The sequence below is a fragment of the Glandiceps talaboti genome, chromosome 21 (genome assembly GCF_964340395.1).
Source record: "Glandiceps talaboti chromosome 21, keGlaTala1.1, whole genome shotgun sequence".
Taxonomy (NCBI): Eukaryota; Metazoa; Hemichordata; class Enteropneusta; family Spengelidae; genus Glandiceps; species Glandiceps talaboti.
Genome location: NC_135569.1, coordinates 4,033,913 through 4,061,733, shown reverse-complemented (window position 1 = coordinate 4,061,733; position 27,821 = coordinate 4,033,913). Strand labels below are relative to the sequence as shown.

Genomic DNA, 27,821 nt, shown 5'->3' with positions numbered 1-27,821 from the left:
AGTTACTTTATCATCGCATCAACTGATAACGCTACAAAATGTATAGTCATAAGTTTTGATTTCAGAGAGTGAAGTCCTGTTCAACGAATTTTTCCAACAGTTATATATATATACTGAGGGAAGATCTCCTCTGTATCCTGCAGCTGTTACTGGATACGATTATCATTTTACCATATACCCTACATGAAATCAATCATGTCTATGTATTTACCAAACCATGTACCCTAACTAACCATATTTTCTTTGGTTGATTCATTTGTCCTTGGATGACTTAGTGGTCAAATACACGACAGTGGACGGGTTTCGAACGAAATCTTACCTTGCTGAACTATCTCCCCCTACCCATGGAAATATCGCCGACGTGATACTTCCAAAGTTCCATACCCAGGTGTAACCATATACCCTAGGGTCAATGGTGTAACGAAATGTAAATACCGACACACTACTACATCAATCATCTTTTGACTTTAGTTCCATATTGTTTGATCACTAGCTCTCAGTGGACGTCTCGTCACCAGTACCAATGATGATTGTAACCGGGTCAAGAAGCAATGTCAACTTATCAAAAATCTGTGTTTTAATACTCACCACATTCACTGAAGTCCTCACACAAGTTCAATGGCAATGTTTATATAATCGAGCCAGGTCACATGCAATCGATGCATGGGGGTCAACGTGCGACGTCAGCAGACCCTTTAAGTTTCTAATACAATATTCTTAAACAGTCAGCCATTAACGTACGGGCATCACAGCTATGTTTGTCCAAGTTTTCGACCGTTGAGGAAAGTCTGTTCATATGTGGTCTGCTGCAATATTGTAACAGAAATGTTTGATGCTCTACCAATATTTACCGGGGTGTTTATGATATCACTAATTTAAAGAGAGTTAGGGGTACCATATTCGTCGTTTGATTGTTTGTGGTTTCTTCAGCGAGTGAAACACGTGAAAGGAAGAGTAAGAAGTCAGACGAAGGAAAATATCACGTTTTACGCTAAAGTAAGTTATGTTTATGGTTACACCAATGACGTAGTAATAGAGAGTTGATTTAATTTGGATAAGAGCGTTTACCCGTCGCGTCGTCCAACAGGTGCAGGCCTTTGAGAAAAAACATCTTCGGTTGAATCGGCATGGCATGGGTTACTTGTGAAGAAGTTCTAGATTTTTACAGTCCCATTAGAATAGAGTCCCGACTTACTCTGTCTGCAAGCAGGACTATCCTGCCCGTAGACAAGACAAAATAAACAGGAAGACCACAGCTTAGATTTGCATTCCATAATTTTGGCGGGAAACCTTGGTAAAATTGATGGCCGAAAATAGATACATGTAGTGGCACTGGGGTGGGGAAGGAGCGCTGTTGAACTTGAAGTTAAACCTGCCATATTTTTTTCTTTCCCATGTCACAATATCATTTTATTTTTAAGCAATGCATATTTGCCAATACTTTCTATTTTTGACTTCTCAGACTTCTGTTTATATTTTGTTGGTGTGCAATTTTCCAGAGGTCTATTTTATTCAGATTTACTCATAGTCATGGCTAAATATTTAGATATTGTTCCCCAATACACCCCCCCCCCCCCAATCAACCAAGAGAAATATGAGTGGCCTAAGGGGCCTTGTCACTACTAGTTGCTAGATGAGTATTTTCCAGTGGAATAAAGTGAAGTATAGGGGAATAATGTAGTTATACCTCCTCAAGCATAATTATGAAAAATCCAGAAAAATAATGATGATTGTGAACGTGTTGATTCATATATAGGCATGGGTTGTCATGATGTGGAACAACCAGGGTATATAATCTATACTTTCTGTTCGGAAACGATAACTTGGCTTGTGTATGGTAGAATAATATGTATATTTGGCCAACATTCAGTATCTAATAGATTTCATCATTTGGTGTACAGGGTGACCGGTATCTTTGTTATATCCATCTTGGATTGAGTTGTATGTAATACAGTATTGTGAAGTGTTGAGACGCCTTGGTGAGAGCTAATTACGTGTTAGTGTGACCGTGTATATCATATGGTTGTGGAGATAATGTTGACACTTGTACTGTGTGTAATACTAACAGCTGTGATTGGATTATTCCTTATATGGCTACATGTTATCAGGTAAGTGGTCTTGATTATCATAGTTTTTGTATCAATTAAAATTGCTCTCAGATTGTTGTATCGAAGCAATGTTTCACCTTTCAAACAATTCATTTGTACAAAAAGATCTTTGGTTAGTGGACACAACAACTCAATCTTTCAGTCTAACGTTTGTACTAATCACAGCATTGAGTTCGACCAATCGGTACATGTTTTCAAACACACTATGAACCTTCATGAAGATCCGCTTTCTAAGGAGTCTTTCAGGCGAGATAAATGCAGAAACATACCCTATGTCAAACCTAGATGGCTTACCAGAAGTCTGTAAGATACAGATATTCATGCCACGCTGTCAGCCAGCACTCATTATAAGAAGCCTGATAGAGCTGAACAACCCGACGTATCTTACAGTAAACCCCCCAGACTGGTTAATATTTATATAACTATTCACTCTTAATGAAATCATGTTTAACAGAAACCCAAGTCATATCAAAGTCAATTGTTGGTTTTGTAATGAAGATACTGTGGTTCCCTATGGTAACAAGGACTGCTGGGATTGTCCTCATTGTGAACAATACAATGGATTTGATGAGGTGAGATTGTATATAGATTCAAACTGAGTGCTAGTCTTGCAGTTATTTGTTCATGGGTCAAATAACATTTGATACGTCAGAAGCATTGGTGGTGCACTATATATCCCCACTCTCACCGTTGGTGGCGCTCTATAGAATGGTCATACACATACCTTGCAGGAAGAACTCATCAAATCTTGTTTTATGCTTTGTCATACATAAATAAAATGAAATATATCCACACACTCACCGTTGGTGGCGCTCTTTAGAATGGTACCAGTACACACACAAACCTTACAACAGGCATCCATGTCAAATCTTGTTTTTTTAATTCTGTTGTTTACAGGAAGGTGATTACAACAAACCCATTCCCGCTCAACGGCAGCAAAATTTAAATCATTCTGTTGTCACAGATTATCACCAACAATATTCCGAACCAAGTAACCATGGAAACAGCAGTAACAATTTACTTTGTGAGGAGTGCAACAGGAATCAGTTGCTGAAGGTGAAACAACTGGCTCTGTTTGTACCACACAGTGAGGTATGTATGTCAAACATTATCTATTTTGCTTGTTGCTCAACAGAAAATATCAGTTACTAACAAAAGTGAATCGTTTTCTCTCTCATGCTCCAATGGCACTCATAGTGATACCAACAAATGAATTTGTGATATCTGGTAATAACCTCATATTGTTCAGCCAGTGAAAATATGAATAACCTTGGGGGCCTTGTCAGTATGAATTGATTATGTGTAGTTACAAATAGTAATAATATGTCTTCAAGTGTAATGTATGGGGATTTTGAATGTTTGATTTGTTGTTTGTGGATTGCGGTTACGTAGTTACAATTTATGTAGATGCCTGTGTTTGTGACATACAACAACCAAGGTATAAATCCTATCTATTTTGTTTGAATGTGTACAACTTGGCTCATGCATGGTGCAATAAGAAAGTGAACATAACTGACCGACTGTTTTATTTTAGGCTAACTTTGATAATGAGATTGAAGTGTACCAGCATCACTTAGAACAAATCTACAAACTATGTTTACGTTGTGAGTTAGTTTTACAACAAGAATTAAGACAACAGACTCAACAAATCCAATCCAGAGTATTAGGAAGACGATTAAAAGAATCGAGTGTCAAAGATGTCAACACGGTAAGTATATTATCACATCCTGGAACTCAGATAACCTCAAAGTTATAGTGCTTCGTGATTATTCTCGAGAATTGTAGCAGATAAAAAACAGAAAACCATTTTGGAAAGAGCAAAAAAGCTGAACATTTCACTAGACAAGGCACTATAACTTTAATATATTGACAAAACCCGATGACACGTGAGTGAAAGTGTATCATAATCTAGGGTATTGCATGAGTGTTTGTGGTGTTCTCTGCATCAGTCATTGTGAGGCAGGCATTGCAGTACACACTACTAGCATGTGTACAATACCTTGAGTACCCACACTGGGACTCGTGTGTTGTAGGGTTCTGACATCATTACATACATGTGTATCTAAAACAACCAGTAATTGTTCCTGTATTGCCGCTGCAGTGCAATTACATCATCAGTTTACTTTTTAGCTCTAATTGGATTTAGCACAACTTTGGATATCAATTTCAAATTCAGAACAGATGTATGTACTAAGAGATGTGACTGTAGTGGTGAACAACATTGTTAATCCAGATAACCAAGTTTTTGACTATATAGCTAAAACATTGACTAGATGTACATGTATGTTTTTGTATTTTAGTCTTTATCCAAGTCTGTTACAACTACACCATGGACTGTTAGTACCCTACGTCTCCTAGCTGTAATCTTTGCATTTGTCAGCTTTGTTGGAAAACTCAATCGTAACTATGGCAACCAGTCAAATTTTGTTATGCCATCTTTACTTGGGAGTAAGTGATACAAGTTTTGTACAGTATAATACATACATGTGTGCATGTGTGACTGTTAGCCTCCTGCAGGCACATCTTTTTTTTGGTGGAGGGATGCAAAAAGTATTACTCATGTTCGTCCGTCCGTCCATATTGCTGTAATTGTGGCACATCCTGTGTGTACATACATCTTCCCCATATATTGAGACATCACAATACAAAATCGTTTAATTAATTGTGTTTATTTGTAATTTAAGGTGTTTACTTATGTTACCAAGTTTGTTTACAAATCATTTCCAGTATGCACAACAACAAAATTTTCACACATTTTTTTTTTTTTTTTTTTTTTTTTTCAGTTTATTGAGTTACAATTATCAACTTGTATTTATTGGGGTTGCTATAGATAAAAGAAACTCGCCATAACATATTTTTTATTTTTTATTTTTTATTTTTTTTATTTTGATGATGCCCTTATATACCGGTATGTTGTTTTGCATTGATTTCTCAAGTAGAAAAAAATTGTAAAGTTGTATTAAAAATCCAAAATAAATACCCAGTTCTCATCCATATTATGACTTTAATGATTATTTTTTTTTTACTTCTGTTACAGATTTTTTGCACATTATTATAACTATATTTCAAATATTTCAGTCGTGTACTTGGATTCTTACACTATGTGGTATGTCATCAACAATGTCATCAATTCTTATAGCTGGTAAAGACAGGTATGAAACATTTTTTAGAATTTGTATGGTATGCTGTATTATAAGAGGAACACACTCCAGGAAATAGAGACATTTTCACAAACTATGGTTTCTGGAGAGTCATTTCATGATTTTACATCACCTACAATTATTTGCAATTTCAGAGAAACATCAAGTTGAACTTGTGCATTTGTAGGGTATCTTTGCTATGCCGTAGTAAAAATACTGATTCTATACCGCTAGATTATTTGTATAAATACTACTTGTAGTGTCTTCCAAATTGCATACAAATACTGCAAAGTAGGTGAAACTGAACAAAACCACATTGTACTCCCGTTACTCCTGTTTTTCCCAACTTGTAAATTTTTGTGGACAAACAAATATTCCCTTGTAGAAATAGGATAAAATATTTTACGTTATAAATATACACATCATTGTGACATCTTTACATTTTGTTGTGTCTGTTTCCTCCTCAGATTGAGTGTTGCTGATTCCCTCTCACTGTTGCTATGGATACTGTTGCTTACATGGCAATTACAACTAGATTTAAGACTGACCATGGCTAGCCTATTTGTGTGTATTTATTGTTTACTTCAAAAAAGGTCAAGGTCAAGAGACATGCCAAGGTCAATGAGAAGACGGTAAGTACACATTTTAAATTTAAGGAAGAATGCTTTGGCAATCATTATACATGAAAATCTGTCCAAAGTTTGCTAAATGAAAACTTGGTTGTGGTGCTTTTGAAATGATAAAAGAGATTTGGGGTTCACCATCTTGTTTTCAAGGAAATCAACAATCTTTTAGTTTATCAGATTTTAACTCAAAATTTGGCGGCCATATTGGATCCTAAAATGAAGTGATTTTAAGATCATTTTGAAGCCCACTTCAAAAATTCATGTGATCCATGATATTTTTTTTCTCTTTTTCAACTTAGAATGGGTTGAGGTTTTCTTAAGTAAAGTAACAATAAAGTTTATGATTTCCCTTTCTGAGACATAGTCTACTTTAGTACACTAACTCTATGACTCCATTGTCAGTTCTCAGTCTTGAGTTGAATGGCTACTTACAGTTGTTTCAATACTAGAACAATTAGATATTATTCCCCAATATTTTTCCAGACAAAGACTTCAGTCTGCAAATAGTCAATACTTTTCATCTAATTTCCCCAACTGATAAAGGTGACATTGACCCAGTAATGTGAACATTTGGAAAATAATTTCAAATGATCGATATACTGTCATCTAAGTTGAAAAACTTTTAGATGGATGTAATTCATATAGAAAGTGTACAACTTATTTTCTATCAGCTATACCAAGTTGTACTGAAAACCCAGAACATAAGAAAGTCAACATTTTCCAGAAATTAGTAAATGTGTTGCATTTACCATCTCTTCATGAAACCTCTCTGTTTTACTACCCAGCAGTAGAAGCTATACCAGTCTATCCAATACCAGTATGTCTTCTCTATCATGTGACAGTACTCCAGGAAGCTCATTGGCTGATGAAAGCGAGGTGATGGGATCACAAGACTTTGTGTTTTTATCATCTTCAAATCAAAAAGATCAACATCATAACTTTGAAACGCAATCAGTGAAATCATTTACATCAACCAATCATGAGAGAGGACTCGGTGGTTTCCTAGCAACCCCATCAATTAAGACATCAATGTCAGCCAATCAGAGAACAGCATTTGACAATTGCTCTATAGCTCCCTCATTCAAGTCATCAGTGTCAACCAATCAGAGAGGAGGATTTAACAGCTACACAGCAGTTCCACCCATATGGCCATCAGTATCAGCCAATCAGAGGACAGGATTTCACAGCTACACAGCAGTTCCACCCGTATGGCCATCAGTGTCAGCCAATCACAGAACAGGATTTGACAATTATTCCAGCTCATCTGGTGGATGTGTAGTTTCAACCAATCAAAGTACAGGTCTTGACAGTAGTTTTACAAGCTCCTTCTCCATAAATTCAGAGCCAGAGAAGAAAGAACTTGACAATACTTTAGATGCAATGTCACTTGGACCACCACACAGTAAAAAGAAGAAAGATTCTGGTATGTATTACTTCCATCACCCTTTGGATGATTTTTACCATGCAGAGACAAAGTAGCAGAAACATGAATTGTGAGGTCATAATTGTCAAATGTTTAGAGTAACTGGCTTGGTATCTGCACATTGCAGGCTGCCTTTTTGGGGGGGGAAAGGCTTAAGTCCTTTGGCATGATTTAAACCACAATTGTGCCCAGTCAACCCAGTTGTATAATTGGGGACCTGCTAGGATAGAATTTGCAATGTGAATACTTATGCACTTACGCTGCAATGAATTGTCTGCTTCCCAGGGAGTTTAGGAAGTAGAAAGGTTGTTGTACCACTATAGGTCTATGCTAGAATAATAAGTGTGTGAAAATGCTATATATAAAAACTAACTTTATTATAATTTGACAATGTAAAAATCAGTATAGCAATGAAATCAGTATAGCATTAGCAATGACATATTAGATATTGATAGTGGCAGCATTCCCTATCCGTTGGTGATCACCATTCCATTCCCTCTCTCTGTCCTTACATAAGGAATGTGGTCAGCCTATGCCACCCAGTACAGCACTACAACAATGGATACATCTACGTTATCAACTCCAATGTCGTCACTACGGAAACAGAAACCATTGATAAGTCCAGCTAGACTGACGTTGAGTGAGATGAAAGTAGTTCCAACTCAAGTATCAAGAGTTACCACTTCTAAACAATTGTTTTCATCCTCAGTGAAAGGTAAGTCATTGTAGGTATAATGCTGTACTCTCAAATAATTTACAGATCTTTCAAGATTTGTTGACCAATAAATTGACTGACAGACAGAGAGACAGACAGACACACAGACAGACAGACAGGCAGGTTTTTGTACTGTTGTACCCTGAAACACGTTTTTGTGAGTTGGACAACTGCCGCGCTTTAATGGTACTATGATTTAGCAAACTATCTGCATCTTTTCCTCTATATAAGCTTGCAGATTGATTAATTGGTTAATTTGAACTTTGAAACTGTCAATTTTGTAAAGAGTTATATAAACTGTTACAACTAAACCCAACCAGATTTTATAATGTCAGAATTCATAATCATATTCCTTTTGCAATTGTATTTGAGTAGAACAAGACTCTGTTGAGAGCCAGTCTTCATCTAGTAGTCATAGCAACAGTAGTGATAGCAACCACAGTAACCATAGTGACAGTGGCCAATCATCACCATGTGATGTTGATACAACAAACAGACCACACACAGAAGGTAAGAGTTTATGTATAGCCATTTGTTAAGGTAGAATATACCCCAAGGACCAACTTTTTTGAAAATCAAAGTTTTTGAAATCTCTCCAAACTCTGCCATTTTAAAACTTGTTCCATATTCTTTTACAATGAAATTTGAATAACCAATGTGAAAGGAATAGTCACAACTGTGATTTTCAAGATACAATGAAATTCAAATGACCAGTGTGAAAGAAATAGTCACAACTGTGACTTCCAAGGTACGATGAAATTCAAATGACCAAAGTGAAAGGAATAGTCACAACTGTGATTTTCAAGATAAACTCAATTGATAAGACCCCTGTATATAAACAATTACACTCTTTGGAAAGTTCAGTTCAGTCAACACCAAGTGTGGTATTTTATAACATCTTGATCCAACCCAAGTTTATATGCAGATTAGACCATTAATTTGGCTTTCATTTGCATACGAATTTCACACAAGCCACTTCCACACTTTGTGATTTCCATAACAATTCCACACTTGACCTTTGACCTCTGACCTTTCTGTCTCATCTTCAGGTCACCAGCAATGGCAGTGGAGGGTTGTCATGCTCCTCAGCATTGGTGTTAATCTATTCTTAGTGATGTACCTAATAACCAGTAATCTAGGGAAACTGTCATATTTAAATACATCTTGATGGATCCCCTAGGTTATTGGTAAATGGTAAACACCAAACTATACAAATCATACTGAAATAGTGACATTTTTCAAAAAATGTTGCCAGTGTAAAAATAATGAAATATTTTTTTAAAAATCGTTTTATTTTGCTTTTTTTCAATAGTTTCTAAAAATGCCATATTTTGCATTGTCTATCGTTTTTGTGTTGTTTTTGTGAAAGTTCAAAGAATTGTATTTATGAATAAAATATATGAGAGAAATACACGGTGTTGCGTACATGTCAATATGAGGAATAAGAGCGCCCTCTACTGGTAGCATAAGCTTGTTACTGTTGATTGGCGAAGCATGTATGATTTCTTGTCACCCAATCATATACTCCTAACCTCATTTTATTTTATTGATGCATCATTTTGACCTATTCAATAAATCTCATATCTTCTAACAACTGACTTGAAATATATCGGGAACTTTTACAACTTTTTATTCCTCATTTGGTGAACTGAGACAACATACCAAACCTTGTGTATTCAGATACAAGTGTTGTAATTTTGTTACGGATGGGCAACCTGGTTTAAGGGAATTGGCCCAAAAAAGTGACAGTTTCATGTACATCATACCACAGTCATTTTTGATAGAATGACTTGTCTACCCTGGTAGATGTTAGTATCGTCTTTGTTTGCACACATGGCCCCCTTCATTGTTTCATGAGGCATGGAGCTCCTAACATTATTTATTTCCCATAATGCCTTGCCCCAGTCTACAGCAGGACTGTCTTAAACCAGATTATTCAATTTTCATAACGCCATATTAGAGAGGTCACATGATGCAGAGTCGATGAAAATGACTTCCGGGTGCCCTAAGCATAAATAAATGCAGGTAAGATAAAATCCATCTTGCTGTGTTTCTGACAGGCCTCTTATCTGATGGTAGCTTCTGTAGTTGGCATAGTAAACTATAGTCTACATATCTCGCTGCCAACATCCTGTGAAAAAAAAAAAAAGGAACAATTTAATAACTCATTGTATACCAAAAGGTTGTCTTTAAAATTAAATTCTGATAAGCAAGATTTGAGTGACTGCAACGGCAAAAAAAATGTCAGATATGAGGATTTTGTTAGAGTGAAACTTTACAGGTTTGTTACCACTTGCTCTGTACACCTAGCTTACCGGTCAATATTCACTGAAAAATCCAATACTCAATCTATGAAAGCAATTCTAAATCTTTTGAGAAAAAAAATATTTGACAACAAAATTTACGATAAAAAGATGTCAGATGTCAGGGTTTTGTTGGATTCAAACTTTTGTAGGTTTGCTAGCAAGGTCAACGACATTGTCACCTTTGACCTCAGGTCAACTCGAAAAATGTTCCATTGAATGAAAATGACATTTATTATTCTAACACCAGGATAAACAAGTAATATTGACAGGAAATATTAAATACTTGACATAATAGGAAACAGTATATTTTAGAATTCCCAACATACGTGAAGGGGCTATTGTAACATGACAAAGTGTAAAACATGAAAATATCTAGTCACGCGACAGCTAGAGACAGACATCAACACACCAAGACATAGTGAATTTTGAATTGTACAGTCTGTTGCCATCCTTGTAATCAATGTACCCGGAAACAAGTCTTTGACTTTGTGGGTTACCCAAGTAATTCAACAATTTGCACCAGTTTTTTATTTGTATATCTGTTCTGTTAAATTGCATTGATTTATTGAAATAGTCTAATCTAATCTAGTCTAATTCCCTGAAAATGAGAGTTTTCTAAATTCTCCAAATTTTACATAATTTCATTTTTTGTTTCATTATATTGACATTTATCACATTTTTGTTTCATGTTATTAGCAATCTTTTAGTGTGTAATGTACTAATTAAAATTACTGACAATTTTTATTTGTATCGGTTTAGGTTGTTGAGTTGTAAAGCTACAAATAAGAAATAATAACCACGTGGCCATTTTTTTAAAAAAAAGATCGTCATAAGTAATCTCACATTAGAAGGATTTGCATAACTTTCAAACCGGAGTTTTAAAAACAAAGCACGAAAAAATCCTCTTTTTGCACAAAATGTAGTAAAAGTCCAACACAGTTTAATATTGCAGCACCATTAGACCGGGTCATAGGCAGTACTATATATATCGTCAGTACAGCTTGCCACTGTCTGTAATTAGACGGACTCTTGGTATCACCAGTGTAGTTTATTAGGTCACAGACAATGGCCAGGGCCTTGCCATGGAGTGAGATGATGGGGCCAAGCTATTTTGATGGATAAAATATCAAAGTATGAACAGTTTTGGTCGGTTGTATGTAGTATATGGATACGGATTACAGGTCTATTTTATCTATAAGTAGTATATTCATAAGTTAAAATCATGATTCGTTGTTGTGCTGTGATTTTTGCGTGCGGACCCAAAAATTAATTCGATTGGATTTATTGTATTACATTACATTTACTCCCAGGTGATTCCATACTGTTCAGGGTATACTATATCAGTTATAACAGTTAAGAATTTTTAAAAAAAATGTTTTCGTTGCAACTATTTCAGATTTGATTAAAAGTTGATTGTGTTGATTGTTTCTAATGTATGACGTCACTCTACATCATACAGTGCTGTACATTTATTTATCTACTTAGATTTTAAACAGTTTTAGCTTAGAAATGAAAACAAAATAACCATTTTAAGAAACGAGCAGTAAAAAATTCACGCGTACCTATGACTTCCATATGAAGTGTCACTAAATTCAAAATCCGACCTATGCAGAAGTCATATATTTTAAACTTTATATGCCCACACGCTGCCAAAACCGATAACCACATATAAACTGTTACTGCATTTTGGAGATAAACATATTTTAACTGAAACAAATTTTGCTCAAAAAATCACACTAAAAATGAAATCACTTTCACTGGTAAATTCGGAGTAACTACCAGTCTGATATTTATTTGATTTACAAGTGAATCCACACATTAACTTCCAGAAGTGATGTGGTTATAAGAACACTGGATAGTCATAAATTGTTTATCTGTCCCCCCCCCCCCAAAAAAAAAAAAAAAAAAAAAAGAGTCAAAAAAGGCCAAAATGTGAAAAATTGTCCTTCCGCTACAAGTTTTGTGCGCCAAAATAGAGATATACTGTAACGTTATAGGAGCTCGTCGTGCAAATAATGTCGTCATGAAACATTCGGTTTGTGCAATTTTAGTCTTGGAGGTGAACCACGTGAACAGTTACTCACCCACTTCACAAATTGCCAAATTTCTGTGCATACCATTTCACCATTTGTGGTTGCGTAGCGAACGGACACATTCTTTGAATGATTGAGTAAGGACGAGTATGTACATGTTTAGAGTATTCGCAGCTCACCACTGGCTTTGTTAACACAACATGATAACATGATCTGGTGTTTGTTGATAATTTTATGGTCAATATTGTTATTTTTAGCCATAAAACTTTATTTTAGTCATTACTGTAAACATCTTGTTCATGGGAATGTGATTTTGTATGTCGTCATCAGGTGCCATACACATGTCTATTTCGGCCAGCATAGTTTTGTTGATACACGTACACGTGTATAGACGTAGCTGTTGGCCCTGTGTGAGTTCTCGACATGCACCGTGTCATGTTGACCCATTATTTGCAGCCAAGCGTTATGCATTACACTCTTTAAATACTCGTTATATCTTTCTGCATGAGATTGAGACTATTTCCCGCCAAAGTTCGGGTATTAAACAGTCATTGACCACGTTGACAGGTGTTTGTAAATGATTATTGAAATACTGTTTGTGTGTTTGGTCCCTGGTGGCCATTATTTGTGAATTAAATACATTCATTGATGTACTCAAGGGAATATTGTCTGAGCGTATCTTCCGCATAGCCCATGGTCTTGTATTAAGACCTCGCTGGAAAGTTTTCACTATTAAATCTAGTCTTTTTTAAACATACGAATTTAATAAATTCGTCAAATGTAAGTTTCTGATATCGACACTTCAGTCCCCTTGTGTGTGTGTGTGTGTGTGTGTGTGTGTGTGTGTGTGTATATATGTATGTATGTATGTATGTATGTATGTATGTATGTATGTATGTATGTATGTATGTATGTGTGTAGTACGTACGTATGTATGTACGTACGTGTGTGTGTATGTATGTATGTATGTATGTATGTGTATGTATGTATATGTATGATTGTTTGTTGGTTGGTTGGTGTGTGTGTTTGTCTGTCTGTTTGTCTGTCTGTCTGTCTGTTTGTTTGTTTGTTTGTTTGTTTGTTTGTTTGTTTGTTTGTTTGTTCGTTCGTTCGTTCGTTCGTTCGTTCGCTTGTGTGAGTGCGAGTGTCTATTAATTGGCAGATTTTATTTATTGAACGACAACGCCCAGGAAACGTTTCCACATGGTTACGATTACCCTGGTGAAACGTTGATACAAAAATGAGTGCATACATGTAATGTAAAAAGAGAAAGAATATATTTTCAGCAACAGTATCACAATTTGTATATTGTGAATATTCTATGCGTGTCTGTGATTTTGACCTTCACCTTGATATGTTTATAAACAATATCATTGATTGCCACCCATACTAGTTTTGCAACCTGACAATGTAGAAATCTATGTTCAAGATTTTCTTCTTCATTGCAAACATTTGTATCGTGTCGAACTCTTTTTCAGAAAAACAAAAGCCTGTTGCTTTTGTTTTGTTGTTTTGTACATAAGGCCAAATAAACAATCGACCTACCCTAGTTTAAGCCGCCGACACTATGCAAAAAAAAAGGTAAAATTATGACAATTTACTTCTATTTCCCAGTAGATTTTCTTGCCAAGGTATCATTGGTTACTTTTAAAAAATCACATTTCAGACAGAAACAATGTCATTTCAGTCTATAAGATCACAGTCTGCATATTGTGTTTGTTTACTTCCGAATCACATAATTATCTTATTTACTTCTTTTACACGTCATCAACTGTTATCGAAGTATTGTGACTGACAAGTATCTTGTCTTTGGGTCGAAGTTATTAAAAATGTAAAAATAAAATCCCGACCTACCTATCCTATTTTCTGCATTAGTCCTGTTATCGGAAACACATATTTTTGCCCAGGTGACAGCACTTTCTGAGTTCTATTAATTTTTTAGCCCTTTCATGATATATGGGCGTGTAGTATTTCTTAGATCATAATGTTGTTTTCCATGTATAACAACGTTTTGACTTGAATATATTTCCCCTACCTTTATGAAAAGAACAGTTCTCTTCTAGTATAGAACGTTTATTGATACATTTGTAGTAGCAGGATTCGTGTGATATTTTCCTTAGGAAAACAACACCTAAGCATTTATACTACGTATCCCTGTGTTTCGTGACTAACCTCGCACCAAATCAGTTTGTGAAGTACAACGTACTTTTGGAGATTTTCTGTCTCACAATCTTCAAATGTTTTGACTTTGTTATTCATTTCAAATTTGGGGAAAGAAAATGTGGTCATCTAAAAATGTTATACCAGTAGCCTCCCAAGTAGCTGGGAAATTTGTATCCAGAATAAACATTTTTAGCTCCGCTGGTTAGGTTGATTCTTTATCCATCCGTTGTCCATCGTCAATCAACTTTGTTCTATTTTCAAATTCTTCTCTGAAACCGTCTTTTGGATTGCTTTGATATTTCATGTACATGTCCCTTGGGGTAGGCTATTCAGGTTTGTTCATGCCAAGTTGATATGATTCGTTTTCCAATTTAGCATTTTTTTTTCTTCCAAAAGTCCCCGTCGTCGTAAACCGGCGCCCATTAGTATAGTATATGTATATGACTTGAGAGAATGCAAATTCCTAATCCGAACGAGTTCTTTAATTTTCGCATTTTTTCAGAGTTTCGGCAAGAGTGTTCGTGGCTTGTAACCACAATTTAAAAACTCCTAAAGCAGTAGATTCCTTGAGATGCGTGCCAATCTGTATAACCAGCGTAGAATGATACTCGGCGGAGTCAAGGTTTGTGGCCACCATGTTATAGTTATACCGTGGTGACAGACTCGTACTCCACAGAGTATACGAAACGATGACAGGTTTATTTTTGTATAACAACTTTTTATCAACAGAAACATTCCTGTTTATATAGAATTAGTCTCAATTGACGAAATAAATAAACAAAAGTCTTTTATAAAGAAATATGTACCATTGGGATTGTCATCAGGGGAAGAGTACATTTTTCGCTTCAAATTTTGTGAAACTTGCAAATATATACAACTTTATTACCAGAAAGTATAAGCGATCTTACAAAACACTCTAAACTTATCTACAAATGTACAAAATACCAACTTTTATAAGTCACCACAAATAGATGATGTGTTAAATGAAATATAAAATCTGGCTATATTTCTTGAGAACTAGTCGAACTTGTGGCCCCGAGGAAGAACTCAGTGTGATTATGCCGTACGTTTGTGTAAGACTGACAGTTTCAATATTGATAAAAATTCATGATGAATAACACCTGAAAATTTGTACTACGTTGTAATAGTGATGTTATTTTATTGTAATCTAGTTTTTGAAGAGACGACGTAGCTTTAGTCCGAATCACTCTTACGTCATCAGTGTAATGATGTTATGCCATTGTAGTACATCGTCGTAAACCACAGCCTCTTTTACGGCACCGCCCAAGAGGTTCGGTCGCGTTATTTCGCAGTGTCGATAACAGCTCTGATTTGCGAGAATGTTCGTTCTTCGTATAAACAGAAATATAGGGTATTTAATTTGAATACGTTATATTTGATGATATTAACTTTCGTTTTTCTACAGAATAAATCCGTATTTTTGGTGTCATCTTGCACAGGATTCTTGTACTCCTGTATAAGGAAAATGCTTAAGGTATGTTGGTTGACTAGTGCATACCTCAAAAGAAAAATGTGCGTCAAGAAAATCTCTCAAGATATTGTCCTGAAGTTTTTTTATATATGGACTCTTTGATTTTTTACCATCCCTGATTTTGATCACAGTTTTTGGAATATTTAAAAAAAAATGTTATGAACATAAATATTTCTCATATTTTGTCTCTTTTCATGATAATCTGTCCATTTAAATATAAATGGGTTTCTATGACAAATTATATCCTTTGGATCCGGTGCTAAGGTGACGTCACTTATAACGTAATTCATATGTTAGACTTATGTATTGGTATTTTTTCCGATAACTTAAAATAACACTGAAGAAAGTTTTTTTTTATAAAGTCAGTCTTGTTTCTTCTGTGTGCGTCGTTACATTGTAAATTTTAGAATCAATATGGAGTTTTAGAGGTTAACACGACAACCTAACATAATATGTCAAACGTTTCTACGTCAAGCTTCAACAGACTTGCAGACGTATGGTCAGACTTTGTATTACGAAATTTATGTTTTATTTAAAATTTTCGTAGCAACTTTTGAAGTTTTCGTCGTATGGTGGGGGAGGACTTAACTTTTGACGTTTTCGTCGTATATGTAGGGGGAGGACTCAATTGGTAATCGCACGGGGATTCTCCGAGCATACATCCAAACTCAGAGTGTTATCATACCACAGTTCTACGGGAAAAGGAGACCCTTTCTTATGGCAGACTCTAACGTCTGATACTATATTGTGATATGGTTATGAATTTGTTGTATTATTGCTTGTGCCGTGGTATTGGAATCCTACCGAACATGAAAGGCAAACGTAGTTACAATTACTTAACATAATCGTGTAGGGAAACTCACTCAGATGAAGACTAGACTCTTACACTGTCTTAAACTCGTTGGCTATTAAGGAGTCCCTTTTGTGACAACCCACCCCACCCCGTCGTAATACTATATGTTGTAAGTTGCTGTGTTTTTCATTTTAAAAGTATGTATGTGTCGAAGTCAATACTCCATACAAATACTCAACCCATGGTCACCCATTTGTGTACCCAAATCTATCCAACGTCGGTGCCATTTGCCGTCATCACAAAATTGGATACTTTCATTAATATTGTAGACATTTTCAACATCTGCTTGATAAGAGAACACTAACAGAGCCCATACATGATGTTTTGATACATGTAAAGTCAATCGTTGCAATCTGTGATAGGAATAATTTGTAACCCCTGTCTCCATCCACCGGTGCGGATGTAGAATCTGTAACATTTTGATACTTTGCGTCTGACAAAATTTGAACTTGAAGCCAGTAAACATATATTTACTGAGCAATCAGTTATGTACTGATTTATATTAATTTTGAGCTATGAACATTTGAACTTGACATACATCATGTACATGGAGAGATACATGTCATTGTCACCATATGGGTGGTTGGAGGCGAGGCGAGGGTAAAGTAAAACAAACATATCTGGCACGCAACTGTGCATTCCAGTCACCGAGGTGAATGGTGTGATTCAGAACGCGATGAGAAACATAACCCATGAAATAAATATCAATTTCTACCAGCTACGAGATAGTTTGTGAATTAGAGCTAAATGATAACTAATTTACAATTTCGAAATCAAGCTCCCCGGTGGTTGTCGTAGCAACAAGGTATAAAAATTGGGTTGACGCGTCAGGATGTGCCACGCTTGAATGGTACATTGGGGGGTTCCGTATGTAATACTGTATACCGTAGTTCTTGTTGTTCCGGCCTCTATCTTTACTAGAGACCGGACACATATCGATGATATCGGCTCGTTCCACTTGTTGATTCGAATTGAGAACTTTAGTGTTAAACAGATTGACAGTGTTTTCTGTACGTTATCATGAATTTCACGGAACAAATTCAACGAAAATTTGTTTTATACCTACTCCAGTGTTTAATATCATCCAAACATTTCAAGTTATTTATCGATCGTTTTAATTGTCAAATGAAATTGTATATTCATTAGCTTTTTGTTGCTTGAGATTTAAGTTTGAAATTTAGCCCAGAGTGTGTTTGTTGGCTATCAAATCCAGACTTGAACGCCAACGACTAGTCTCCATGGCAACTATGGCAGAATTCGCACACGAAAGAAGCGCGTACATTATTTTGTATTCGTGACAGTTTGGAATGTTCTGTTCTTGACAGGGTTTTCTTTGTTTTCTTCCAAACTTTACAATATTTTGAATTTAGTGCAAGTTTATCTCACATATACAAACAGTTAAGTACCCTACCGAAATTTGGAGTGCTCAGAGACATCGTGAAAGACAGGTGCAAAGGAAACGAACATGATAAGTACACTTACTATAAAGGAAGTGTTTCACTTTAAAACCACGAAATATGATAAGATTTCTGATGCGAGTTCAAACTTCGATAATTTTTTTTTTCGGTGTTTTGATTATTTTGACGACATGTTGACAATTTTTGGGCGCCTACACAGGTCTTGTCACTCTCTCTGTACAAGGCTTCTGATAACAAGACGGAAACATGAATAACCTTTGACCCCCAAATAATGAAACAATTGAACACATGTCTGTCATTTTAATTGATACACTATGAATAATTTCGGCGTTATTGTTAACCGACGATTTTTTAAACTTTATTTTTTTAAATTTGGGTTTCACCCACATGGCATTTGTACAACATTTTGAAAGTCGTCAACTTTTTAAATTTACGTTCGAATTTGGGTACCGGTCTTTTATAATTCTAGGTCCTCTCTCCATGGGGCACTAACTGTCGACGTGTCATATGATAAATTGACAGAAAGATCAATATTGATAAAGAAAAACATTGTAATTATAAACACTTGATAACAGAACAATATTGTATTGGCCACAAATCTTAACTTGTATCGGCAATTATCTGAATGGCCTGACTTCATGACCTTTAACCTTTCCATGTGGTGGGTTTTCTGAAGATTGACGGGGCATTGATGGAGGAGAGAAGGTGATTCTCGTTTGCATTTTGTTTGACTTAATAAAACATGTGTTCATTATATCTTCAATTGTCTCACTTCAATATATTATCATTTCTTTCTGTTTTAGAATTAATTGTTGGTATGGCAAGAAGGGAAATCTTCCGAGTCGAAAACTCTAACATCAAATTTATTTCGTCACCATCGTCGAGTAAAGGACATATATTTCATACAATGAGTGTAAAGATGTTCCCTTTCAACATAATATTTAGTACATATCCATTTTTCATCACAAATTACTCATACGGCCAAATGTTATTTTTGATTGATTTTGAAATAACAATCACGAGTGACTTGATACTTCTGAAACATCGGAAAGTTGATTCAGAAGAAATTAAACAAATGCATTATATCGATTTTGCATTCATCTTGTTAACAAACAAACAAACATGACAACAATTCCGATGTCGAATCTATATTTTTGCCTTTTTAATCCGAAAAAAAATGGGTTGGTACTCGAAATGCAAAGTAGGTTCACAATATGAAGAAAGAGTTGGATCACTTATGCTTAGGTATTTGCAGAATTGTTTGTAAAATATATGACTTCGCAGTCTTGAAATTTCGACAAAGCTGGGTGATTTTTTTTTTAGATGCAATTCCAATTTGAAGCAGTGGTCAAATGTAATAACGCTGTATAGTATTTTGTCATTGCATTGACATTTTATTTTTATACGAAATTGGATACGAGTGGCCAGGGTGTTATAATGGATAACACTACGATGCGATTTTGGGGGAAAGTTTATGATTCTCTCTCTCTCTCTCTCTCTCTCTCTCTCTCTCTCTCTCTCTCTCTCTCTCTCTCTCTCTCTCTCTCTCTCTCATATCAATCAAATATCATCATACTTATCATAATAATCACGAAATTGTGTCTATACCACTGACCAATCACATAACAGAATGACTTATAGCGGTGATGTCATGACTTTAGTGTGATGTTTTGCTTATGTATCACTTCACTCCCAGAACTATTTGTAATATTTTGGTACGATATTTTCATATTTTGACTTTTGTTTCCAAATTGACTGTTTTGGCGCCAAATTGCCAGTGTTTAGAAATTCATAGTCACTTCTCCCATGGGAAAGTTAGTTAGAAGTACATTCCCGCCGAGAACACGATTTCTTATTGGAATTATTTTGTTGTAAAGTTTGCAGTGCGCATGTATACAAACTGTCCAAACTTTGACAGAAGGCTTCCTGCGTATCAATTGAGTTGGTAATTTATCTAGCAAGTCCGTCCATTCCTGTCCATAATGTCTAGTTGCTAAGTTATCAACTGTTGCTAAAACATCATTCTGCTTGTACTGAAGCTAACGAGAGAAGTTTACAAATCAACGCAGCGTTCCAGAACACTGATCCAGTGTAGTTTACAAACCCAGACATGGAGTCGGTTATGAACGGACTGAGCATCAAACAAGAACCGGGTGATCATTTCAGCTGCAGCGGTGTCAACGCCAAGAACAACAACGATATCACCGATAATAATAGCTCACCTGTCCACCAAAACGAGTCATTGTCGTGTAAAGAAGAAAAAGAGGACTTTATTACCAAAGATGACAAGAGAACGGACACTCACCAAAAACCACCATATTCTTACGTTGCTCTGATTGCTATGGCAATACGTGAAAGTGTGGAGAAGAGACTGACTCTGAGTCAAATTTATGATTTTATTGTCACCAAATTTCCTTTTTATGAAAAGAACAAGAAAGGATGGCAAAACTCCATTCGTCACAATCTGAGCCTGAATGAATGTTTCATTAAAATACCACGGGAAGGCGGTGGTGAGAGAAAGGGGAACTACTGGACACTCGATCCAGCTTGCGAAGATATGTTCGAGAAGGGAAATTATCGTCGCCGTCGCCGAATGAAAGCAAGACCGTACCGAGCACCACCCCAAGCGTATGAGAAATCATTACTAGCTGATGCTGCGTATGGAGGAGGGTATCCACTCACACACAAGTATTTACCAAGTGCCTACAATAACTGGTCATCCGTACACCATGGCCAACATGCTCAGCTCGGATATAGCAGTTGTCAAGCGACCACAGCACCACGTCTACCACAGACAGTAGAACTAACTGCCTACCCGACACAACTTCATCAAAACACCCCGTCATTACAAATCCCTGTCAATTCATATAGTCAAGTTGACCTCAGTCAGGTTAGTCCAATGTCAACGGCTAGTGCCTCAACGGCAGGCAATGTTACATACAGCGGACTGGGTTTCCCTTGTCACCGCAACGCGGAATCGTCTATGCCGTACACCTACTGGGCTGCTGATCACAAACAACATGTAAGTAGTCATTTGTAAACTCGAGTGATGTAAAAACCACTACAAGTAACATGCTGTACAGATTGCATGGACATGACCGCAGACTACGTTGATCGTTTACTGTGTGACTTGAGAAATATCTTCCGACTCGTTTAACCGTCACGGTCTACAAACGACGAGCCATAATTATTTTGAAAACGTTGACGGTGAACTGGCAGCAATTCCACATTCACATTGAACACTGGTAATCGCCAAGTAACTGTGTACTCTGTTGTCACTATTTCATAATTATCAGATTATTTTTTATATTTTGAGTTTTTTTGGTAAAATATTTAACCGCAAGTTATAATCAAGGAATCTGTCTCTATTTTCATTGTTTTACAAATCGGATCCAAATATTATAAAGGAAAGATGACCAATTTAAAGACATTATGATTAGCTGATAGAGTTAAGATTTTAGTTTCATTGTTTTGATTAGAACATTTAACTGAACCAATAGTCTTATTTTTGTTGCTATGGTGACCATTTCTTGGAAAAAGTACAGTGATAAGTAGCTATACATCCTAGGCATTTGTGTATGGCAGTCAAGGTACATAAAGAGATAGTTTGATTATTGCGTTCTTTGGACAACTATTACGGATACACTTTTCACTTGTCAACATTTTTGATTCAATAATTGTAAAGAATCGTTCTATAGCAAGGGTTTGATACTCTACACATCCATTCCATGCTTTTGAGGATGATTTACTTTGTTTTCTAACATGAGATTAAGTTCATGAAATCTCTTCCAAACATGTTAAACTTTGTTTCTGTGTTGTAAGAGTTCATTGTTATACCCCTTCAGTACCAGAGATGTTGGATAAAATGGAGTGGCCAATTTTATCAAAATTATTTCAATTATGGTCATTTTACAACCACAATTTTGACACCAGGTCACATTTTAGTAACATTTGTGTGATTTCAGTTCAAATAAAGTAAATTTAGGCCAAAAAGTTATCAAACAAGAATTTTTGGTCAGAATATTTTGGCGGGAAAATGGAAAATACTGGGTACTGAAGTGGTTATTAGTTTCGTTACAATTTCCCACATGTTCAAAGATTACTTACTGTTTTAAGTGCAACTTAGTTCTGTTACACATTATAAAAAATAATCACCATGAAAAAAGACTAAAATTAGTATCACTACGTATTAAACAGATAGCGACCAGAAAATGAAGTTGAATCAGCTGTTATAGTATTTAGTTCATTCATATTGTTTGAAGTTTAGTTCTTATTCAAGTTTTAATGTTCCATGTTCTGAGGCAAATAAAAGTTATCAATTTTCATTAGCAGTGACTGGTTTTGTTATTCTGTTGTTTCCTAAGAATGTTTAGGTAATCTTACCACAATCTTCTCTACTATAAGTCCGAATACTGGAGATGTGGAACAGTGTGTTTTTTTTTCTAGTCATCTGTATCAATAAGTACATTTTTTCATTGCTGTATCTTTGAACGTAAGTTTGAAGTTTTCTCCACATGTAATGTTGAATTTCCAGAAAAAATATCAAAGTTATGTATTTCCTACTGCCAAAATTGATCATTTCCGTTCGTACGAAATGTAAAACATAATACTACTAACATTGATGTTTATTTCAAAACGATTTTCCACGTCAGAACTGGTCTCTGGTATGTTTGTTGACTTGTACAGTGCATACACAGAGACTTGCATGAGGTCTGGTGGCCCAACGAAGATCATTTCATGGGTTAGCAAAATGGAAGTTCCAGTCCTGCTGTAAGCATCACCACTGCGTATAACCTTCACTAGATTCAGAAAACATAGTCAAGATCAACCTAGCCAAGATTCCAAGCTTGCCTCAAAATGAAATCATACATTTGATTTCAAAACACAAAACTGACTGCATGTAAGGTCTTCAAAAAACCCCAGATAAATTGACATAGTTTATGATAATCGTTTTTTCGATCGTGTCCATTTTTGTCATCTTGTCAGATTTGGTACAAAGAATAACCGGATTTCATAATTTGATGTATTCTTGGCCTGGAGACGCCACTCTAGTTGTGCTTGTAGATGGAGTAACTCCGGACTCGATTCTGACATTGTCCCTTCTCTTCCCTTCCCTTCTCTTCCCTTCCCTTCCCTTCGCTTGGACAATGTCAATGGAACTCTAGTCCAAAATTACTCCAGCTGCAAACAAGACTAAACAAAAGAGAAATTTTAAATTGACAGAAAACAGCATATATCAGACTATTGTCGGAATGGATTGGTATTAGATTAAACTAAACGAACCCACAGTTTAAAGTACTTGGTGATGCTCTCGCGAAAATGAATGTACACATAATAAGAGTATGGAATTATGAATGAGTTAAGTATTGCCATTGTTGCTGTTGGTTGTAACAACGTGGACGGACTTCACGGTGCTTTACATTTGTTACAGTATCTAAAATATATAAGCTAAGCCCGTAATACAAATAAACCAACTAACTCTTGAACCATTCTCTAGTTGAACACAAAATACCAATGGAATTACTTCACGTCCCTAGCGAAAACCATTGCAAGACAATTGACTAGGCAAGGACTGGTGGACTGTACGTTATCTTAACTAGCTCCGTCCATGTTTGTTTGATTACATATTTTGACAAATAAACACTAGAGGATATTTTTATAAATATGTCAATAAGAGTCAGTGATAGCGTTATTATGAGCAACTCGACTACGAATACAGTCTCCATGTTTTACACTGTCCCGTGAACAAGTTTGATTTGTGCTGCGTTCAAATCATCAAATCTATGAACTGGAACTGTCTGAATGTGGGAATCTGAGTATGGCTGTCTTTCCCAACCGTGAGAGACAGGGCCCATGTTTAGTTTAGCTATCGTGTTCTGTTGATAGAAATGTACGCACTCTCATATCTAAACACAGAGCGAGAAATCGGACTTTAGTTTGAAATTTTATAGCATATAATAGGACATTTCTAAACATCTGGTATATGCAGTCCCAAATACTTGGCAAAGTATTAAATCTCAGAGAAATGGACTTCATTAGTGGTCTATTACAGTTTCTGACAAAGCGTGGTTTAGCCAACTCGGGATAGCCATGCTGTGCCTTTTAGTTTTCATTGCATTTGAGATGTGTGCTCTATGGATTAGCTCTGTGTTCTATGGGTTTATGACTGTCAGGACGGAGTAATCTTATAAGACAGTTTCCTTTCGTAATATGAAAATTCGGAATCTTGAACTTTTTAAAAAATGTACCACGTCTATACAACTAAAAAGAGGCACAAATTGTAGAGCTGAAGCATACATATTTATACTCTGGTGACGTATACAACAGAGGTTATGTGCCTTTATTAAACTTTGCCCGTTTTTTGTTCTGACGAACCCTTTGTTAAATTTTAAATTTGAATATGATATATTTCCAAACTGATCGAAAGTATAGTAAATATGTATGTCCACGATCGAGTTGGTAAGTCTTTTTTCTTCAAGAAAAAACAATGTTTAGTTTGTCTGTAAACGGTGATCGCCAAGTTAAAGCTTACACGTTGGCTGTATGTTTTCGATCACTGGTCACATTTCTTTATCACACCGCATACCCTATCTTCAAACTCCAGTAATCATGGTAATGCGTTGTTGAATACCCGTCTGCAACTCTGACTTTGTTGCGATGGTGACCGTGTTTTCAATTTCGACCACTTTTACTAGTTGTGATAGACACCGCAGTTTGTTCGAAACATCGCATCTATATGATTCTAGATACCGCTTAGAGCAATGTACAGGAAGTTCGGTAACCACAGATTTTAATCCCGTCAGTATGTCCAGTGACTCCAGTCTCTCCATTCCAATCGAGGTCTCGATATAATTTTTTCGACATCGAACTTTTTCGTTTGATTTTCGACAACGAACTTTTTCATTTGATTCTGTGTAACACAGCACAATGACAAATCCGAATTTACAATTGCAATTGTATTTTCTTTTTAAAAAACTTTTGATCATGGTGGCTGGGGACGTTCCGAACTCAAATTTTCTCCCGTGTGGTATTTGGTGCCGTAAAGTTGTCTAGTAATCAACGTGGGTCTGAAATATTCTATTATAAATAACGCGAAAGGGGTTTGCTAGGATTGTTTAACCATGCTGTATACAATTATAGGTGGACCGGAACGTCTCGCTATACTCTGTACTGCCTTTAATGAGATATTCACTTTGACATTTGTTTGTCATTGAGTGGTTTTTCACCCGTCCCCTAATTGTTTGTTATGTTAACTGCTCAGCATATCAATTACGTTATTAACACTACTAAATCTCGCTGGGCAGTCACTTCTATCCCGTGTCACGTGATCTTTGTCTCTCCCTCTAGGACTGGAGTAGAATCGAGTTATTTCAGCACTCTACTAACGTGTCAGTTCTGATCCACATACCTAAAAATCGCTCTATAACTTTTAGAAAAAAAAATGTCGAACCCACTGCCATGGTAACAGTGTTTTCAACTTCGAACAGTTATGCTAGGAACTGTAATATACATCATACTTTTGTTTGAAACTTTGCTAAATGCTTTTATTGGCGATTTACAGTCAGTTCGATCACAGATTGCAGATAGCTCCAATCAATATGTACGGTCCCTCAATCCTCATCGAAGTATTGGATAACATTCCAGTCACTATAGAACGGTCTGAGATAACTATTACAATACAAATGAGTATATGTGTATATATATATTGTGCTCTGCCACTGCAGTATAGAGCACTGTCTTAGCAGATTGATACTCATCGAGTTATATATATATATATATATATATATATATATATATATATATATATATATATATATATATATATATATATATATATATATATATATATATATATATATATATATATATATATATATATATGATACTTAGTATAGAACACTGGCCGTCTAACTATCATTCGTGATCTTTAGTCGTATATCAGCAGTAAATGAACACACGAAAGGCTCACGAATCTCACCTTCAAGTTACCCGTCTTTTATCTTTTTAGTAATTCGCAGCAAACACCTTTCATTGCAATGGTCATATCGGGCGAAGTGTTATGAACGAGTCCGTACACGTACACCCACTAGCAATGGTAAGTGGAGGTATAACGACAATACAAGTACAGAAGTAAATTCATGGTCTTTATTATGCATTGATGCTAGCCTTTTCAGATGCAAGTAATAGTTGCCAAACTTTACGAATTTTGATTTATGGTGCTTTAAAAAGGTTACCGAGACTGAAGTCTAGCGGCACGAAGCATGAAATACTGTAGACTCACTGTACGCATCTGTAATTTTCACACTCCGAACCACATGGTGTAGTCTGCTGATGTGACTCCGTTCATGTTTAGCACTGATCGCGCGGTTGTGAAACTAACGAAAATACAGAAGTCAGCTTTGTGGTGATCACATTTTCAAAATATTCGATATTGATAATCCGTGAAATACTGCAGACTAGCTTGTTGTAAGAATGGTAAGCGTCTGTGTAATTTGGACTGAGCCACACTGGCTGTAGTCTCTTACGCCTATGACGTGTCAGTTCATGTCAACACTGGTACATAGTCGGTAGTGAAACTAACGACAACACAGAAGTCAACTTTGTGGTGCTGACATTTTCAGAGTACTTGCCTAACTGGTCTTATCACAACACTTAGAGTTTTTAATTTGCTTTAATATTCTTACATTTATCTGGTACTTGTTTTTAAATGTGCCAAGTTCTTACCTTCTTCATAAAACCATACCCTTGTGACCCAGGCTTACTTAAATGACCCGTCTTCTTATACCAGTAATTTGACGTGTTAAATTTTTTGTTTTGTTGCGGTTGGACTTCAAATATGTATGTCCTGGTGTACAGCAAAGTGTAGGAGAACGTGATACGAGTGATGTGGCACTGTCTTTACGGAAGTGAGTATTTTTTACACGTGGAACTCTATAAAATTACCAGTAAACGATGTATATGTGACAAGCTAACGACTATGGTACCTTTTATTTTCAATGCGAGAGATGGGAAAAAAATGCCCTGCCATACAAATAAATGGTGTAAGTCGAGATGTAAGAGAATCTGCACTCTTGTACACGTCACGTGGAACGCCATCGTTCTTTCGTAAACCACATAGCAAGTTAACAGTTTGGGAGAGATGAAGAAATACCCTGGCATACACAAATGGTGTAAGTCGAGATATTAGAGAATTTTCTTTACATGAGCAACTTCGTCCCTTTGTAAATATCTTATCGATAGTTACACGTATCTCCCCTTTTTGTGAGCCTCGGAGACGAAAAAATACCCCGGCCTTCCAAATATTGCTAAGGTGTAACCCGAAATGCTAAGAACTTAAACTGTGCTTATCTCGTCCAAGTTCTCTTAACACATGGACCTAGACAAAATCTACAAAGCCAAAGTTCCTATTTGAAAATTTGCTGCTTTGTGTATGCACTCCAGAGAGGACAGAAATAACAGCTGCAGGTGACAACAATTTCCTGCTTGGGAAGAAAGAGTTAAAATTCTTCAATACATGATCAAAATACCTCATCACAAAATGACA

The 27,821-nt window shown here is 36.0% G+C and overlaps 2 protein-coding genes across 3 annotated transcripts; both read left to right on the top strand.

The window, feature by feature from the left end:
- Positions 1-926: 926 nt before the first annotated feature.
- Positions 927-9,349, top strand: LOC144451568 (uncharacterized). 2 transcript variants are annotated; one of them, XM_078142449.1, is made up of 12 exons: positions 927-996; positions 1,902-2,108; positions 2,563-2,680; positions 3,006-3,200; positions 3,643-3,816; positions 4,409-4,556; positions 5,146-5,260; positions 5,716-5,880; positions 6,663-7,297; positions 7,815-8,012; positions 8,388-8,522; positions 9,062-9,349. In XM_078142449.1, exons 2-12 carry the CDS (start codon positions 2,020-2,022, stop codon positions 9,178-9,180), a joined length of 2,091 nt encoding a protein of 696 aa, XP_077998575.1. In that variant the 5' UTR covers positions 927-996; positions 1,902-2,019; the 3' UTR covers positions 9,181-9,349. The 2 variants fall into 2 exon arrangements, with proteins under 2 accessions (XP_077998575.1, XP_077998574.1); XM_078142448.1 differs by having other exon boundaries at positions 6,660-7,297.
- Positions 9,350-20,387: 11,038 nt separating this feature from the next.
- Positions 20,388-22,476, top strand: LOC144451575 (forkhead box protein L2-like). The gene has a single exon (XM_078142455.1). It carries the CDS (start codon positions 20,388-20,390, stop codon positions 21,315-21,317), a length of 930 nt encoding a protein of 309 aa, XP_077998581.1. The 3' UTR covers positions 21,318-22,476.
- The last annotated feature ends 5,345 nt before the right edge of the window (positions 22,477-27,821 follow it).

Bases quoted from the DNA above. Each gene is read 5' to 3' on its own strand.
- LOC144451568 (XM_078142448.1), top strand. From the start codon at position 2,020: ATGGTTGTGGAGATAATGTTGACACTTGTACTGTGTGTAATACTAACA. The intron at 2,681-3,005 runs GTGAGATTGTAT...TGTTGTTTACAG, and splicing joins AATACAATGGATTTGATGAG to GAAGGTGATTACAACAAACC. The intron at 5,881-6,659 runs GTAAGTACACAT...TTTACTACCCAG, and splicing joins CCAAGGTCAATGAGAAGACG to CAGTAGAAGCTATACCAGTC.
- LOC144451575 (XM_078142455.1), top strand. From the start codon at position 20,388: ATGGAGTCGGTTATGAACGGACTGAGCATCAAACAAGAACCGGGTGAT.